At 41.9% G+C, this 19,192-nt stretch overlaps 1 protein-coding gene across 1 annotated transcript in view; it reads left to right on the top strand.

Annotated features, from left to right (window-relative positions):
• The first annotated feature begins 444 nt into the window (after positions 1 to 444).
• Positions 445 to 19,192, top strand: part of Prkg2 (protein kinase cGMP-dependent 2) — a 92,568-nt gene continuing 73,820 nt past the window's right edge. Inside the window, exons 1-2 of the mRNA XM_050150066.1 lie at positions 445 to 851; positions 8,131 to 8,604. Coding sequence (XP_050006023.1) covers positions 8,144 to 8,604 — 461 coding nt within the window. The 5' untranslated portion in view covers positions 445 to 851; positions 8,131 to 8,143. The remainder of the gene's footprint in view (positions 852 to 8,130; positions 8,605 to 19,192) is intronic.

Raw genomic sequence — 19,192 nt, 5'->3', positions numbered from 1 at the left:
TTCAAACACTGACCCACCAGGCATCACATACAATAGGCAGACCAGAAGCGAGTTAAGGCTCCGAAGTGGTGGAAGCAACCCGTGGGTCACATGTCTTCTACAAGGGCACCACTGTGACACCAGAGAGCATGTCCAGGATGTGTGCGAGCAGATTTGCGCTCTGGAAGGGAAGGTAGTATAGAGAGAGCCAGGCAGGCAGGCAGGCAACGAGAGCAGGAGCCTGCAGTGAAGCAGGCTGGAGGCACAGGGGTGGAGAGGGAAGGCGATGATGAATACCCCCCTCAACTTTCCTCTCCCTCGGCCCACACACTTGAAATAGAAATAATAACACAACCAACCACCCGCTTGCATCCACGATGTTATCGCCCTACTTAAGTTGCCTCACTCCGGAGGTTCGGGGTATAAAGTGCAGACTGTCGCCTTTGCTGCAGGCTGGCTCCGGAGTACAGGTTCGCGCCGGCGCCGGTGACCCCACCTTCAAGGAAGCGGTCTCCGGGCTCTCCACGCCACGCCGGGTTGACCCCCGCCCTCCTCCGTCCCTCCTCTCCGCCGAGCTCCCTCCTCCCTCCGGCGCGCCTCCTTCTCGCAGCGGCCCCCGCAGACCAGCGAGGCGGCAGCACCCACGTCGCCGCAGCTCCTGCCCGCAGCGCGCCCGCCGCGTCCCTGGCTCCCACGCAGCGCGAGCGGCGGCGCCAGCAGCCGGGACCCCGCACGGTGCGCACGGTGCGGCGGGGGAGAGCCGAGTTGAGTCCAGCTGGGGCCGCAGGAGGGCGGCGTGGCGGAGGACGCCGAGACGCCGCGGCCACGCGGAGTGGACGAGCTGCGCACCTGGAAAGTTACGCGGCGGCCTGGTGAGGCTGGGGGGCTCGGGCACCCGGGGCCGGGGCGCGGAGAGGGACGGCATGGGGACACGAGGGTGCTGCCGGGCGTGCATTGCGCGGAGTGTGTTTCTCTCTCACTCAGCGGGTCTCTCATGCTGTTTGCATGTGGACATGTGGGCGCTTGCTTTGGCGCCGGTGGCTCCGTACAGCAACTGGGTTCAGAGCACAGTGTGACTGCAACATCTTTGAGCTCTGCTGGGACTGAGGGCTCAGGACTGCTGTCACGGTGGCCATTCAGGCTTTGTTCTCCAAGGTCTGGCTAGCAGACTGGGGACGCAGGATTCCTGCAAGGACTTTTATAAGTGCTTGTAAACTTGTTTGGGTGTCCTGTCACTCAGCACCCTGAGGGACTTCCACATTTTTGCATATCCTGGCAAAGAAGGGAAAAGAGCAAGCAAACGACAAGAAACCAGTCTCTTTGGAGGCGAGAGAAAAAGACAAGGGTTCCAGTTCAAATATGAGAACTGAGTGCCTAGGCAGAAGAGGGGAGAGGCATGGGGAGAGAACAGAACCAGCTCAGGGGACCCTTAGGAAGGATGCTGCCTAGCTTACTGCCTCTTCGTCTTATTTCCCAAGTTCTGTAGGAAAGGGGCAATTTCTCTTAAAGAGAATAAAACATCCACCTGCTCCCTGCCACACCCCCATACACACAAAAGCCTTAGAAACCGTTTCTCTTCTTTGCGTCTTTGCAAGTTTCTATTTAGCTCACGGAGAAGGCGAGCATCCCACAGAATAGACAGCAGCTGTTGCTCCTGTTCCTGTTGTTTCTCACACCAGGGTAATGGGGTGATGGGGTGATGAATCTCCTCGGAGAATTAGACTGTTCTCGGAATTGCAACAAGGCGTAACTAAGAATAAACACTTGCAAAGACAATGCCTGGGAGCCTACCTTTAACAGGCCTGGACTCCAGGCCTCTGCATTTGCAGGAGACAGACGAGAACTCACTTCAGAGGGGAAGCAGATGTGTGCTGCCCAGTGGTTGCCCAAGCCCTGTAGTCCCCTATTGTCCGATTCCTCTGTGTTGTTCTCCAGTTATTCCCTCTTCCCCCATGTTTTCATTTTCTCTACTTGCTTGGCTCATTATCCTGGGCTTCTAAGTCTCTTGTTTCTATTATTGTAAAAATTCTTTGCATGTTCCGTTAATATCATCCTGAAGTCCCAACTCTTGGCATCAGCTCTTTCCGCGGGACCTTTTAAATGAGGGTCTAGCTTCACTCTTCTGAAATGTCTAACGTCTGTGCTTTCGTCTCTGATCTCATTTCTTTTTGATGCTTCTGGGATTTGAGCTGCTGCCTGCTGGCCACTTGAAATTTCTCTCTCCATGGTGTCTATAGGACTTCTCTTATTCCTACAATTTTTTCCTTATCCCTATTCAAACCAAAAGGGATTGCTTCTCCTTCTCTTCTCCCATAAATTATAATCTTGCAGGTTTGATGTATGTCCTCATTTGACAAGGATTTTCTTTCTTACCTCCCTCCGTGGTCTCATCTCGTCATGTGAATTCAAGTCTTTTCTTTGTAGAACTTATCTGAGTTTTTCCTTCTTTGCTTCTTGCATAGGCATCCCCATCTTGTATAGGCATCCCCATCTTGTTGGTGCAGGGGCATCTCAAACTCACTAAATCTTCTTTCTCCACTGCTTGGCCCCTCTCTCTGTGTCCTGTGTAGTGTCATGGCGGATCACTGTAGATGGTGCTCCGTGGAACACCAAGTGAATGAGGGACACAGAATGGAAACACCACCTTCCTCCAGCTGCTCCAAAATCAAAACATTGGAGCCGACTTGCCCCAGTGTCATCTGTGCAGTTAGAGACTCTACCCCAAATTTGACTCTCGATCGCTTCAACTGTTTTTGAGATTATAATATAGTCATAACATTTCCTTCTTACCTTCCCTCCCTCAAAATTCTTCCTTATGTCCCTCCTGCTCTCCTTCAAATTCATGGCCTCATTTTTAGTTGTTATTATATGATATACATATGTATCGATCTAGATATGTATATTATATATGTATTTTAGATATATCTATTTAGATAGAGATAGATCAAAAATTAGATAGATACGTAAGATATCCTGTTCAGTCCATATAATGTTGCTTGTATGTGTGTTTACTTGTTTGTGTATTTTCAGGGCTGGCCACTTGTCACTGGACAACCAATTGGTGTGCTCTTCCCTGGGGCGGATCCCCTCCTCAGCTTTCAGCTGTCCTCAGTTGCCTGGCGTTCTCTGTGTAGGTGTCCTCCTCACTTTAACACATAGCTTCTGACCGCAGCTCTACTTTTCTTTCCAATCTAATGCTTATGTTTCGATGCTACTGCTCCTTGTGTGGTCATGAATCCCTGGGAACTTCTTCAGTTTCCACTCCCTTGTCAACTACAGCTACATGCCTTCATTTCTCCCTTTCGTTAGACTTTCTAGTTCCTTATTTATTACTGCTTACTGCACTCCTGCGCTTGAAATTCATGCAAGTCTCTCGTTTTGAGCATGTCCAACATTAAACTGGTTCTCCATCTCCCAAATCCACTCCTCATTGTGGCTAATGGCATCGGCTCTCATCCCGTTACCACAAGGTGAATATGAAGTCTTGATTCCCTTTCTTCCTGCCATCACTCAAATTCCATTGGCTCTAATGTCCTGACTTGTGCACCCCAGCCCACATTTCTGTGTTTATTGTGTATATGTTTGTGTAGCACCCAGCCCACCATACCACCCCCCCCAAGAGAGTTGAATGAAATGCTACTAAATCTTTTAGTATATAGGATACATAGTATTCAAACAATCCATCCTGTGAATTCTGCTGGGGGTGAGTTAGTCCACAGATAGCTGGCAGTGGCTGGAAGTTTGGTATGACAAGCTCATGCGGTTGTGAATTAGGAGGAAAACATTCTCCAGATCAGGATTCTGTGGACAGATAAAACAGCAGCAGACTCCAGACTGGGCCTGCTGTCCAATGTCACAGGGCAGGTGGAAATGGGGTCTCAATTGTGGCACTGCCAGGAAAATTAGCTGTTTCTCATGGGGTCGGTTCTGTTTGGGCGGCTTTAGGGAGAAGAAGCAGGGATTTAGGTATTTAGTGATGGCTAATTGTTTTCTAAAAGAGCTCTGGAGAGATCAGTAAATGATAGTCATACAGATACATGCCAGTTTCATATAATCCTAGAATTTATCTAAGGAAGCCAGTACAATCCCCTCCTCCAATTTCAAACTAAACTGCCAATTTGATTTTTTTTTTAAATCTACTCTGCTTTTCATGATTTATTGAAAGAAAGGAAGTTGCAGTTACCTATAACGATCTCTCCTGTGAAATCCTCTATAGTAATGTTTTCCTCCTCCCAGTTACCATGGAGATAGTCTGTATTTTCTCTAGTTCAAGACGTTTGAGTCATTAGGATAGGTTTGAGACTCTGGGTTGGCTTTAATCTCATAAGCACATCTTACGTGGATTGGCGCAATTGTCTCCGTTTTCCTTCCCCTAAGCCTTCTTCGTTTGCTTTCCTAGTTATTCCAGGAGCATTATCTTCTAAAGGACAGATATGACTATACAGCTTGAAAAAGAACTTGGCTTGCATTGAAACCCAGATACCACAATAAGGCGTGTGCATTTTTGGGTTCTTACTCCAGTATATTACTTTTTTAAGCCTTATTACTCATTGCTTTCCTTCCACCCATCATGCTTTCATCCTGTTTCTTCAGTAAGTTAGGCTTTATGTTTTCTTGCATGTATTTCATCGTAAGTGTTCTGTTTTCTAATGAATAGATTCCCTACTTTCTGGCAGTTTTAGGTTCATAGAACAATACAGTAACTAAGTACGATCCCCATCAGTTTTTGTTGTTCCTAACAACTTAGAAAATTTTTTTTTTTATTTTTTTCTTTTTTTTTTATTTTTTTGTTTTTTTTTTTTTTTTCTTTTTTTTTTTTTGTTTTTTTTTTTCTTAGTCTTTTTTTTTTTTCTATATTTTTTTTTTTTTTTTTTTCATTTTTTTGTTATTTGTTTTTTTTTTTTGTTTTTTATTGTTTTTTTTTTTTTTTTTTTTTCTTTTTTTTTTTTCATTTTTTGTTTTGTTTTTTTTGTTTTTTTTTCTTTATTTTTTTCTTTTGTTTTTTATTTTATTTTTTTTTTTTTTTTTTATATTTTTTTATTTTTTTTTTTTTTTTATCTTATATTATTTTTTTTTTTTCTTGTTTTTTTTTTTCCTTTGTTTAGTTTTATTCTTTTTTTTTTGTTATTTTGTTTTTTTTTTTTTTTATTTTTTTTTTTTTTTTTTTTTTTTTTTTTTTTTTTTTTTTTTTTATTTTTTTTTTCTTTTATTTTTTTTTTTTTTGTTTTTGCTTTTTTTTTCTCATTTTTCTTTGTTACTTTTTTTCTTTTTTTTTTGTTTTTCTTTTTTTTTTTTTTTTTTATATTTTTTCTTTTTTTTTTTATTTTTTTTTTTTGTTTGTTGTTTTTCTTTCTTTGTGTTTTTTTTATTTTTTTTTGTTTATTAATTTTTTTTTTTTTTTTGTATGTGTTTTGTAATTTTTTTTTTTTGTTTATTTTTTTTGTTATTTTTTTTTTTTTTTTTTTTTATTTTTTTTTTTTAATTCATTTTCTTATGTTTTTTCATTTATTAATTGTTTTGTTTTTTTTTTTGTTGTTTTTATATTTTTTTTTTATTTAATTTTTTTTTATGTTTTTATTTTTTTTTTTTTTAATTATATTTTTTTTTTTTTTTTTTTTTGTTTCTAGTTTTTTTTATTTTTTGTTTTTTTTTTTTCCCTTTTTTATTTTATTTTTTTTTTTTTTTTTATTTTTTTTTTTTTTTTTTATTTTCTGTTTTTTTTTTATTTTATTTATTTTTTTTTTTTTTATTTTTTTTTTTTTTTTTTGGTTTTTTTTTTTTTTTATTTTGCTTTTTTTTTCTTTTTTTTTTATTATTTTATCCTTTTTTTTCTTTGTTTCTTCTTTTTCTCTTTTTTTTTTTGTTTTTTTTCTCTTTTCTTTTTTTTTGGTGTTTTTTTTCTTTTTATTTTTTTTTTTCTTTTTGTTTTTTTTTTTTTTTTTTTTTTTTGTTATCTCTTATTCTTTTTTTATTTTTTTTTATTTTCTTTCTTTTGTTTCTTTTCTTTCTTTTCTTTTTTTTTTATTTTTTTTTTTTTTTTTTCTTTTTTTGTTTTTTTTTTGGTTTTTTTTATTTTTTTTTGTTGTTTTTATTTTTTTTTTTTGTTTTTTTCTTTTTTTTTTCTTTTTCTTTTTTTGTTTTTTTTTTTTTTTTTTTTTATTTTTCTATTTCTTCTTTCTTTTATTTCTTTTTGTCTTTTTTTTTTAATGTTTCCTTTTTTTTTGCTTTTTTATTTATTTCCTTTTTTTTTTATGTTTATTTTTTGTTTTTTCTTGTGTTTATCTTCTTATTTTTTTTCTTTTGTTTTATTATTTTTTCCCTTCTTGTTTCTGTCTTGGTTTGGGGCAGCCTCCATTGGCTGGTAGCATCTATTTAAAATTTGGAGGCTGTGTTACATTTTTGCACCTAGCCAGCCTCTGTGGAGGCCACAATTAATCTGGTAGAAGTAATGAAATCAAGTCAAGAGCTCTGTTTCTCTCTCAACTTGAAATCTGGAAGGGGGAGTGGGGGGATGCATGTTGATGAACTTCAGCTCTGATCCTCTGTTCTGATTTTATAAAATCAGAAGTATTTCAGATGATTTTCACAGTTCTGTATGGTTACCCAGACTATGTCATCCAAAACCGCGGTGCTTGGTGTGCAAAGGGCGGCTAGGGTAGCATCGGCTGTCTTCTGCTGTGCACATTTACTTGATAAGCTTATGACCTGCAGGTGATTTACTTATAAAATATTCTATTTTTTAAATTTTAATTATGTGTAGGCGCCTGTGAGTGCGGTATTTATGATGACTGGGCATTGGATCCCTGGGTGACGGAGTTACAGGTGGTTGTAGGCAGTTGGCACTCTGCTAAACCCTGACTTACTTTTTAAAAATCTACTATTATTTATGTGGAATTGTCTCAGTAAACCTAAACACACATCTTAATTTCCCTTGGAGTAATAATATCAATGAAACAAAATGTTTTGGTGCTAGCTTTTTAAATTTGTAATAAATGTTAAAATAAATACATAGCTTTGGATCTTTAGAACATGACAAATGAACTAAAATTATTCCTTATAATCTCTAATTTTCCTCTAGAAACCTGAGACCCACTGGATTAACGATAACAACTTTGGGTACTCCACGAGCCTGACTCTGAGTGTGTGTGTGTGCGTGTGTGTGTGTGTGCACTCACACATACGTGTCTATGCCTAGGCAGGCTGGAAGTTGATGCTGGCTGTCACTGTAAATTCATTTCTATCTTCTTATGCATTAAAACATGGTCTCTCGCCCGACCCTAGAGCTCTCCAATTTGGCTAGGCTAGTTACACAACTTGCTCCAGGTATCTCCTGTCTCTGTATCCTGGGCACTAGGAATACAGGCAGGCTGACTCACGTGCCTACCCAGCATTCATGTGGATGCGACCTTAGTTGTGCTGCAAGTGCTTGACCCCCTAAGCTATCTTTTGAGCTCTGAAGGTTTTCCTAACAAAAGGATAGACCACAGGCCATCACGTTTTGCATGACGTGACGGCGATCTAAAGCGAAGGATGTAGTAGAGACTTCATGTGGATGTTTTCTTCTCAGGGACCACGGTTCAAAAGTTTTTAACAACTAGCGTTGTCAGAGAGGCAACACTTACGAGAGTGCCAGGCAGGGACAAAGTGCTAATAAAGAGATACCCAGTCTGCCTCTACTCTGGGAGGAAGGCAGGCATGTTTTTTCTAAACCGAGGGGTGCTCTTTACTAGAGCCTCACTGGGACCTGCAGGAGCTGTGACATTTCCAAGCCTCTGTCGCTGTGGCTGCCCCTTGGCATCTAATCTCTGACGTGCTGACATTCACACCGCAGTCTTGTTGGATGCTCTTGACAATTGTCCAGAGGGAACAACCAAAGAGAACAGCAGGCGACTCAGGTCGGTTGTAGAAAATGCTCAGGTGTGATGCTTGTACTGGTGAAAGAACAGGGGAGAAGGAACCCAAATGCTAACTGCTCCCTATAGAGGGATATTGAAACTCCGTCATTCGTTTCCTCTGTACCCATGGAGGAGTTTATTGTTCATCAAAGGAGGGCGACTGCCGTGTGTCTGTTTATAAAGCAGACTGGAAAGGGGAGGGCTGTTAGAAAACGGAACTCCACTTTCTCATTCCCAGTTCTGTGCCCTCCCTTAGATTCCTGAGCAACATGGGAAATGGTTCGGTTAAACCCAAACATGCTAAATATCCAGAAGGCCGGTCAGGGAACCTCGGCATGGATGCCCTGCGGAGCAAGGTGGCTGAGCTGGAGCGGGACCTGAGGAGGAAGGATGCGGAGCTTCAGGACCGGGAGTACCACCTGAAGGAGCTGAGGGAGCAGCTGGCCAAGCAGACTGTGGCCATCGCGGAGCTCACCGAAGAGCTGACGAGCAAGTGTATCCAGTTGAACAAGCTGCTGGATGTCATTCACGTGCAGGGAGGAAGCCCTCCACAGGTCTCTCCTGACAAAGTGCCTCTGGAGGTCCACCGCAAGACCTCGGGGCTCGTCTCTCTCCACAGCAGGAGGGGGGCGAAGGCTGGAGTGTCTGCGGAGCCTACTACCCGAACCTACGACCTCAACAAACCCCCTGAGTTCTCCTTTGAGAAAGCAAGAGTCAGGAAGGACTCCAGGTAAGAAGTTTCTGTGTTTTGTTCCTTCAAGGGTTCTTCACAGTAGGAAGGGCCAGAGAGGTGGCCATAAAGCTTCCCAAACGGCCGAGGGCAGGGGAACCCCATCTGTGGAGAGCTAGTGGAAGGGGTTTGTCTGGGGACTTGCTCTTATTATGCAGCCTTTTCTTCAAATCTGGAATTGTGCTTTACCTGGGGTGTGAGGTGTAGAGTTTCAGAGACAGGTGCAGCCGAGGGGCCAAGTTTAGTAGACACCTCCCTGTTCTCTTGACACTCCCCGAGAAAGGACCCTGATGGAGACACAAAGGATGAGGACGCCATCCGTTCACAGCACAGTCCATGCTGGTTGTTTAAATAAGCAGCACAGATCTCGCCTTGTGTGGAGAGATAGCACACAGAGAGAGACACACGAGGATGCTTGGTTATTAATTGGAACAAAAGGCACAGTGGCTAGAAGCCGCGTGGTAGGCAGTGTCCAGGGAGTGGGGTGTAGGTGAAAGATGGGCAATTATCGTGAAGGCCTGGCTGGTGGATGACATGACCTTTAGCTCAGACACAAAGGACAAGCGCTGAGCAGAAATCAGGTGAAAGGCAAAGGGAATGAATTAAAAGTTAGAATTCATTTTTAAAATTTGATTGATTGCCATTTAAATGTTTCAAATCAACATGTAGTATTTCAATACGTGTATACAATGTGCATTGATCAAATTGGGCATTTAGGATTTCTGTGTCCTCACCATGTATTCACGTTGGGGACAAAACTTTGAACTTTTGAAAGAAAATGTTCCACTGTTTTCTTCTTAACTGTATGCCAGTGTGTATATATGGGTAGACTTTTGTCTAAAGTTTGATTTCCTGATTAGGAGAGATTGATTAGAAAGGTGAGTTATGGTCTCCTCTCTGCATTGTCTTCCAATGAGTAAGTGCTTTTAATTGACATGAGAGCTTTGCCTTGGTAATGTCTTGGCTGAGCCTGTATCTCTGCGCATCATCTATGAAATTAAATCAAATTTTAATTTACTCACAGGCACAAGTAACATAAATCAAGACAAAGCATCCAAGTTAAACAAATAGCTGATTAATCTTGACAACAAAATTATGAAGGGGGGTTTAATTCTTCACCTTGTTGACAGCAGTTGAAGCAGTGGATGATCAATAAATACTTGAGAGGAAAACCAGTCATGCTGAGTTATTAATCATATGATTTTGTAGGTGAAATGAATCTGGTTAATAGTAGACATTGGTAAGGTTTTGTGAGGCCCAAAGTTTTACTATCTAAACCAACTAGTAATAATTATTTTAGTAGTATGGATTTATAAATTACAAACATGCATATTTTTCAGAACTTGAACATTAACCACTATTCTTTTTGATAGACTCTATATTTTGATATAAGGATGTATACCTATACACTATGCATTATATCATTACACACACGTATCTATGTGAACATGTGTAATAGACGATTTACTCTCATTCCCAAATGTTCTCAAATTGAATCTGGTTTTATATATGGGACAGTGTATGAGAAGCTTACCTCTAATCCATCTCTGTCCTTCTATCCACATAAGCTACCCTCTCTCCTGTTGAAACCAAGGGTTTGCTTAGTTGCTTCGTCTGAAGACTTGCACTCACCTTGAGAGTAAGACACTGCTCTCCCAGAGCTGAATAATAGGAGACAAACGTATTCCTTTGAGCTGTTTGGTTAGCTCGGTTGTTACACGGCAGAGATGACTGATACCTGAACCCTTTGAATTTCTCAGCGAAGCCCCCATCATTTTTCTTCAGTGACGGGGGTCACTGGAAAGGCAGCGATTCTCTGAGTAAGGGTAGCTGTGAGTCCTCTCACCCCCGCGGCAAGCCAGACGGTCACATGTCTATGTGTAGGTCAGGAAGAAGAGAGGCAATTATTGATTCTCTTTTATAGTTTTGGAGATCCAAAGACGAATTGATTTTCTTTAATGATTCATTCTAAGCAGAGCAGCAGATCATTCATGCCCTAATAATTGTCATCTGCTCTCATAGAGCCTTGAGGTCATAGGTGAAATGCTTAAGCAGAATATGGGCCTCTCATCTTTCATTGACTGACTTGTGCTTCAACTTCCCTTGATAAATGTACAAACACATGGCTCCTTCAGTCCGAAACAACTGGTTGAGCCCAGCTAACTCAATCCAAGCAGAGCTGTGATTTTCCATAGTCTTAGAAGTAGTCACCACAAACAATTCATTTCTCCATTTCTCAACACTTCTGGTTTTGAGTCTATCAAAATAAATTTTGTCTATTTCTTGTGAAGTTCATGAATAAAAATTATAAGAAACAATGTTCTAGAAGTCAGAGCATTAGGAATATGGGGTGTTGGTCACTAACAAGACCTAATACACGTAACCCATTGATTTGGCCACTTTCCAAGCAGAATGCAGTCAGTTAAAATGGCTGTTCTGTTCATTCCTAGGCTCTCATAATTTATTCATGGAGCTTCTGTAATGTTTCATGAATGAATTGAGATCTAAATTTATAGCTAATATATATGTACCAGATATACTTTGGATAACTTTTGCTCTCCACGCCAGTTCAAGAAAGCCGTTGAATATCACTGTGGTATGTTCTTGTAAAAGAATGCCTTTGCCAGCAGTGGTTCACAGCTCCCTTAGAATCAACAGTCTTGGAGCTGTGAACCATTAGGAGAAATCAGAGGATGACATTTGGTGATATGACAAATTAAGAACTTTGAAGTTCTATAATCCACGAGGAGCTGACACTCACAGCCCCACACCTGTGACTTTGAAGACCTCTCCACAGATACACTGTGGCTGCTGAGTGACCCTCAGTGACCTCAAGACAGCCTTAGCCCATGCCAGCTTTGTTGACCTGGACCTGCCAAGTGCACTTTTAAAGTCTGAAGAGGCAACTTGCACCACTGTACTTCTGTGCTTAAAGCGGGGGGACATGTAGTGGCATGGCAGGGGGCCGAGGAGGTCTAGACATTTTTCTCTGCTACAGTTCAAGGATTTGTTCTTAAGGATTAGCTTCTGGTAGAACTTTGTGCAATGACTGAATGGCTCTGTAACCCATGCTGTCCAGTGTGGTACCCGGTAGTCAAATGTGGACCTTGAATACTTGAAATGTGGGTAGAGCCTGTAATGAAATGCATTTTCAACTTCAGTTAATTATGGTTATATATCTACATGCATCTAAAGACTATTGGTTATTGCCATTCTAGAATATGTGTTTCCTGTAACTTCCATTGTCACTGATAGAATCGAGGTCTCTATGGACTCTTTGGGAATACTTTATAGACAAAGTAAGGCCAGTATAGGTAAAGCCACAGAAAATGTAAATGTTCACTGTCCTAGCAGACTGAGGTGGACACAGAGCAGAATCTCTGTGAAGTGGCCTTGGACTTACGGGGCCCTTTGTAGTCACTTGGCATTGAGCCTGTGGACCAGTTTAGATCTTCAAAAGCAGACAGCTGAGTAGGCAGGCAGTCTGCTTCTATCACAGGGACCAGGTTTACCGGAATGCTCTAACTCACAGGAGAGTCTCTCCATTCTATTGGGAGTCTTGGTCTCTGATTTAAATATGACATAGGTGGATGTCAGAAGATCTTAGAGCTAGAGGAAGCTTAGGGATCCTTTCATGCTACTTTCTTCTGAAAAGAGTGTAGAAAGACACACCTGGACATTACAAAATAGACCACGGAAGGTGGTGAGCTCAGATGGGAATCTTAGCTTTGACTTAGCAATTTCTGATGTTGTAGATCTGCCCACAGACCTCAGTCCTACAGTTCAAGTGCCAAGATGCTTTATGATGACAGATTCTGTGGTTTATTAATGGTGGTGCTTGCTCCTTCTTCCGTGTGGAGCTGAGTAGGACCTGTCTGCTGCGCTGATGGTCAACATGAGCTGTGCCCTAAGCTAAGGCCTGCAAGTAAAGGTGTGAAGAATGGATCTAACCCAAGCTGTATTGCACATGGCAGATCACGTATGGTTATGTGAACGAATCCTGTGCTTCTCAAGGCAGAGACAGGAAAGGGTTCAGTATTTCTGTCCATGTGAGACTCACCATGAGCAGCAAGTTATTCAAGTATCCAGAGTAAGATCAGGTGCTGAAACTGAGTTTTCTGTTTCTGTAGACATTGCTTAGCCAACCCCAGCATTGGCAGAGCAGAATTATAAGCTCATGTCGAATTCACAGGCAAATTCATCAGAGACATCTGGTAAGGAGCTGGTCTGAGCGCCTTTCGCTAAGAGCGCTTAGACTATCATTTGGAACAATTGTTCATCCGTGGAAAGGAAAGCGACAACAAAGCCTTGCCCTCGACCTCAGATGTTGACTCCGGTTATAGCAAGGACAGTTTTATTAGTCACTCCTACTGCAGGCGCTGAATAGGTGACGTGGGAAAGGGCTGGTGAGTCACACGTTGAAGTGAGATGTGTGAAAGGAGTGAGGAACAGTACGCTGTTTTCACTTGTGCTTCCTTTCTGAAGCAGTGCTGAGCAGTTAGTGTGCACCGGAGAAACGTGTCTCCCTTCCTCAACGGAGAAGTACCTTTGGAAAGAAATAATGTATTAGTAAATGTGTGTTGATCACCAGTCTGGTGCTTCACAAACATGGAGATATGTAATCCAACGACTCTGCAGATCATCGCCGCCCCACTTTACATATTACACACACACACACACACACACACACACACACATGATGTGGGATTCCCCTCTGTATGCTGTGAATACTGTTGGTTAATAAAGAAACTGTCTTGGCAAAAGAGTAGAGTTAGGCAGGGAAAACTCAACTGAATTCTGGGAGAAGGAAGGTGGAGTCAGTGAGATGCCATGGAACTGCCAGAGGGGAAAGATGTGATCTGACAGCTGGAATCTTGCTGGTAGACCACGAGCCTCATGGTAAAATATAAAATAATGGAAATAGGTTTAATTAGGACGTAAGAGCTAGCCTATAAGAAGCTAGAGCTAATAAGCCAAACAGTGATTTAATGAATGAATACGAGTCTGTGTAATTATTTTGGGAGTCTGGGTGATCGGGAAGTGAACAAGCAGCCTCATACAAGATACACACACACACACACACACACACACACACACACACACTAGCAACTGCGGGCTAGTCACCAGCCTAAATGCTGCATAAATGTGGAGACATGCAATGCTTACAGTAGATCATCATATCCCACCTTCTGTATGAAAAAACTGGAACCTTAGGCATGACATCACTTATTTAAGGGGGCAAGTTCCTTCGTTTCTGAACTGGAATTCAAAGACACAGATGCAGAGGTCTAACCTCTGCTACATGTTATTTTCCAAAAATTAGAATTAGAATAACACTTGTCTTACTTTGGTTGAAAAACCTTGCAGTAAATTACCTGTTAAATAATTATATCTAGATAATTAAAATGCTATAACTAGCAAAACAAATAAAACACTATCAAGTAAGCAAATAAACCCCTCTCTGCTTTTCTTGATTCTCCATGAAGAATGATACCTTCAGAAAGGGCTTCTCTGAAATGAGTAGGCAGTACCAGGGAGTTGCATGGGGATGGGGCACAGGGGCTGAGCTGGTGACTTATACATTGCTACCCGAGAGCTTTTAACAGACAATTAGAAATGTTCAGAACAAATTCTAGACTTTTGCTTATTAAGTTTCGTAGTTAAAAATCTGGTGCATACGCTTAGAATACTGCTGCTAGCTCAGCCTCACTATTTATCCAAGCAAACACTGAAGCGCCGGGTCCAGTGAAGGCCTGGGAAGACAGAATTCCAACTGTTTGATCAGATTGCTAGAAGCCATGGGTGATGCTTGCCAAGTGCCATGTGCGCAGGAGGTTGTCATGGTGTTTGGAAACAAAGGTTATGATTTATAACAACAATGCTCCCATAGATACCCAGATCCAAGCTAGCTGCTGAGGGATGGGATGAGAAAACAAAGTTATTATTTAACTATTAGATGCCGGCCGCTTTCCATACATTAGCTCTTTGATGCTTTGGACTTGCCTAATCGGATTTCTTTCTTGTACCAAAGGTGAAATTAAAGCTCAGGGTAATTTATCACTCGACTTGAGCTTGTAGTGTTGATGGATTGTGGAAGCAGGTTTGCACTTTGAGTCTACCTGGTGCCTAGTGCGTATCTCAACCAGATGCAGCCTACAGTATGAATGGCTTCCCTTAAAGTCATATAAGCAGGCTTGGGGAATTCTAGGGGGCTAGGGTGGGTAAGAGGTACCCTTAAGCTTTATGGAAGAGGGTAGGTTAAATAAGGGGCCACCATCTAGAAGTAGTTAAATGAATTAATGGCCTCCCTAGTGCGGACAGTTGGCTCCTCTCACTTTCAGGCTCTTCCTTTTTTTCTCTAGGAATACAGGGTTCTGAGCTGGTACAATCAGCCTCTCTCTCTCTCTCTGCCCTCAACTCGCAAATGCTCTACTTATTCATTTCTACCATTTATTCCTTCTTGCCGTGACCCTGACTTCCAGCTGTCAGCAGCTAGGTTTCAGGAAAACATTTAACGAAGTCTCAGAAAATACCCAGTACTTGAAGTCTGACTGTTTTGAATATTCTGAAGTTAAGTGTTCACTGTAAGAGTTGAGGATATGCCCCCTTCCCCAGGCTACATTGTTAGGAGGAAACTCTGTGATATTTTTATACTGCACAGAAACTGTATTGATTCTAACCAATAGCTTCAGGTTACAGCAAGCAGTGGATGACCCTGCACAGTAACAAATTCAAATCAATGCTTATTTACTGAGTACTCAATCAATGACGCTCCATCTTTTAAATAGAGTTAAGCCACTTTTGTCATTGTAACCCCACGGGGTGCTAGTACACGAGGCTTAGTAAACTGCCTAGTTCTTGGTCGTCATCTGCAAGTTCTTTTAAAATACATTTTTATTCTTTGAGAATTTTATGTAATATATTTTAATCATATTCTTTCCAATGTCTCCCATATCCTCCCTCCCAGATCCACTCCTTCCTCACAGATCCACCCCTCCCTCCCAGATCTATCTCCACATCCTCCCCCCCAATTCAACCTCTACATCCCTCTCCTGATCCACCACTATATCCACATCTCTCAAAATTTCTGTCCCCTATTTTCTTCCTTTTAATAACACATAGACTCCAGTTTGCACTGTCCATATATTCGTGTGTATAGGGCCATATACTGGAGTGTGGTAAACTTACCAGGATCCACAACCCTTATGAAAGGTAACTTCTCTTTCCTCCATAGGCCATCAGCTGTCCGTAATGCCTCAGTTAGGAGCGGGGTTCATGAATCCCGTTCCACTCCAATTAGGAATATTGGCTGCCTTGGTCTTGTGCAGCAGGCAACCGTATCTCTGGCGAGTTCAAGAGCACAGTGGTTCCATTATGTGCAGAAGACAACATTTTGCTGTGCTTTTCCTCAACCCCTGGCTTTTAGAATCTTCCTCTCTTTTGAGATGGCCCTGAGCCATGGGAACATGATATATTACAGTGGTTCCAACTGTGAATGAGCACTCCAGAGGCTCGAACAGTTGTAAGCCTCTCTATTTGCCACCATCATTGCATGAAGAAATTAATCTGATCAGGTCTGAAGCTTGCCCTGCTCTGTGGGTAGAAGACACACACATTTATAGGGCAGTCTGATACGATGTACGTTTAGTAAAATAATACAAGCACAGTCCCCACTGGGGCTTGTGAGCTCCACAAACATGATTTCTTGGCTAGATTTGCAGTATGAGGCATGTGTTTCCTCCTGTGGAATGGACCTTAAATCCAACCAGAAAGCAGCTGTGTACTCCTATAACATTCATGCCACTATTGCATCCATGGGCATATCCTGACACTATTGCTGCAGTACACAGGTTCACAGTGGGTAAGACCATTGTCTTATATTCTCTCAGTAGCCTGCATAGCACCGTCCAGAATCTAAACTATGTATCACCTCACCTAGCTGTTAAGCTAGCTACAACATAACCCCAGCAACTTTGACATGTGTTTTATTTTGCTTTCTGGATCCTCAATTTGTAGCTACTATAGACTTTCTTGGTCATACGAGTTTGGAACTGTGTAAGCTGGCTTTGAACCCCTGTCTTGGAGGCCTGGAGGGGGAGCGTCTAACTTCTTTTTGAAGTCTTCTGATAGAGGGAGTGCCTTTCAGATACACTTCCTCATTCAGTAATAATCGCTGTCTTCTAGACACTGTGTGCTTTCCTTGCTGTGTCCCCACAGAAGACAGTAGTAGAATCAGAGCAGTTGGGGAGACAGTATCTTCCTTTCTCTGCTTGTTAGACCAGAAAGTAGCATTGCCTTGGCCTAGGTCTCACTAACACTGCAGTCTCTGTGAGCCAACACCACTCCCTGCCCGCCTTCTCTGAGTTAAACAGCAGTACAGTTCCGAGGCAAGAAGAGCGGAGACAAGGTCAGCCTCTCGGGTGCCTAGACTTTAGGGGAGTCCCTTCTTTGCAAAGGGTACCTTTCTTATCCTAGGACAACACCTCTCCCATTTGAAAATGATCTGTCTTTGAAGTATTTTTCAGCTGTAAATCTTTCAGTGTGGTCCTAACTGACAGGTGTCTTTTTTTCTTCTTTAAATCTAGAACCAACCACAGCTGGGGGATGTTTTATATATAATTTATGTCTGAGTATGAGTGGTCAGGGATCCCTGTCTCCGTGTAGGCCTCTCAGGACAATGTTTTGCCACACCAGCTCAGCCTGGGGCTGTATTTTCTAGCAACAGTTTGACAATCTTTTCAGAAGTTATAACCAAGCTCTGAGGGTGGGAAGGAAAACAGTCTCTAGAGCTCCCAACACCCCCCCCCCACATACACCATAAGACAAGGGATGGGGAGCTAAGGAGAGACTAGAAGTGGTCACTGTTTGAAATGTCTTGGGACTAGAGATATTGGCACTAGGAACTTGGAGAAAACCAAGTAATAAGTTGCTGCCCAATTAGCAATGTAAACAACAAGTATGTGCTACCTCAGAGTGTTCCCGGTTTGTGTAGTTAGGTCACAAGGCTGTGCTCTTTTCTAGAACCTTCTAGAGAGAGGTTCTCCTCCAAGCTCATATAACTGTTTGTAGTATTAAGTGCATTGTGTTTACAGAGATTTCTTCCTGGTTTCAGCAGAGGTCTGATGTCAGCCACTCAGACCTGCTGTGTGTGCCTCTCACAGGCTCCTTACCACAGGGCACTTCTTTGTGGCAGTTGGGGAGTCTCTTTACAGTTGACTTAGATAGGGGTAGCCTTCCACTATTGTGTGTTTTGTTGGTGAGCAAAAAATCCTTGGCTTTGTATGGCAAGGTGTTATGTAACAGTGTAGAGGCCATCCCAAAATCTTTTATTCAGGAGTCTCCCTGATCAAAAATGGCCATGCAGGTCTAAAAGGCACACATGCAAAAAGTTCAGAGTCATACTTCTGTGTCCATGACAACATTCATCACCAGAGCCAAATGACAGGAACCACCCAGTGTTTTCCAGAGAAGGAATACAGAAACAGGATGTGGTGTGCAGAATGCAGACCTGGGGAAATTATACAGCCTTAGCAAGATGTTATATCTCATGCTATAATAGAAATGATTTTTTAAGACATCATGCAAAGTGAAGTAGACAAGGCTCAAAAAGGAAAAGTGTCATGTAGTTCCACATAGGTGAGATACCGAAAGCAGTCAACTACATATAAACTACATATAAAGCAGAGTGGAGATGGCCAGAGAGATGGACTGTGTAACAGGCACAGAGCTGGGGCAGATAAGTGATGCCTACAGACAGTGGGGATATACCTAATGCTACTGAACTATGCATCCTAAAGTAGCTAAATGGCACACATTTATATAACATACATTTTATCACAATCGAAAAAGTAAGTATTAGAGTCCTAGGCTGATTAGCAGTGTACTCCCAAATGCTAGGCCATGCTTCAAGTTCCAGATGTGGGGACTTGGAGGACAGAGTCAGGAATACAGCTGTTCTCATTTTTGTTTCCATTTGTTAGACCACGAAAGAGAACATGACATATCAAAGTGCTATAGTAAACATTGGTTAATAATCAGCTATTAATTACTCAGTGTTACTTGATGGCTTGCTTGACAAACACACCCATTTGTTAGATACATTGTTGCTGCTTTATGCATCATCCCCATCCTTCTAGTGTTGCAGAACTAGAGAGGAAATGATGGCATCCCTTGTCTATACCTATAGCTCTTCAGAAAAAGAGTTTTACATTTGCTTATTCATTTGATGTGTGTGAATGCATGTGTGTGCACATACGTGCAACCCACTGAGCCATGTCACTGTAGTAGTTGCCTGGGGCATTATTTTTAAAGGCATCTGGGTCCAGCCCTGGGAGAGGCTGCTTAAATTGGTTTAGATGAGATTTCAGGCTCATCCTGTAGATTTATAAACACTGCTCACCTCTAGCACTGAGAACCCCTGTGTTATAAGGAGGTGTACTCCTCTCCCCGTTCAGATGACTTCCAAAATAATCAGTTGAAAGATCTAAGATCGGAGCTAATTAGATACTTAGAACTGTTTATCCTTTATACCTAATTGCCGTGCTGCGCCATCAAGTGCACACATATCATCAAGTGTGTCAGGCTAAGC

Source organism: Alexandromys fortis, unplaced genomic scaffold (genome assembly GCF_014885135.2).
Source record: "Alexandromys fortis isolate MF-2015 unplaced genomic scaffold, M_Fortis_MF-2015_v1.1 scaffold_0, whole genome shotgun sequence".
Classification (NCBI taxonomy): Eukaryota; Metazoa; Chordata; class Mammalia; order Rodentia; family Cricetidae; genus Alexandromys; species Alexandromys fortis.
Note: the sequence above shows the minus strand (reverse complement) of the source record. Positions and strands in the feature narration are given on the sequence as shown.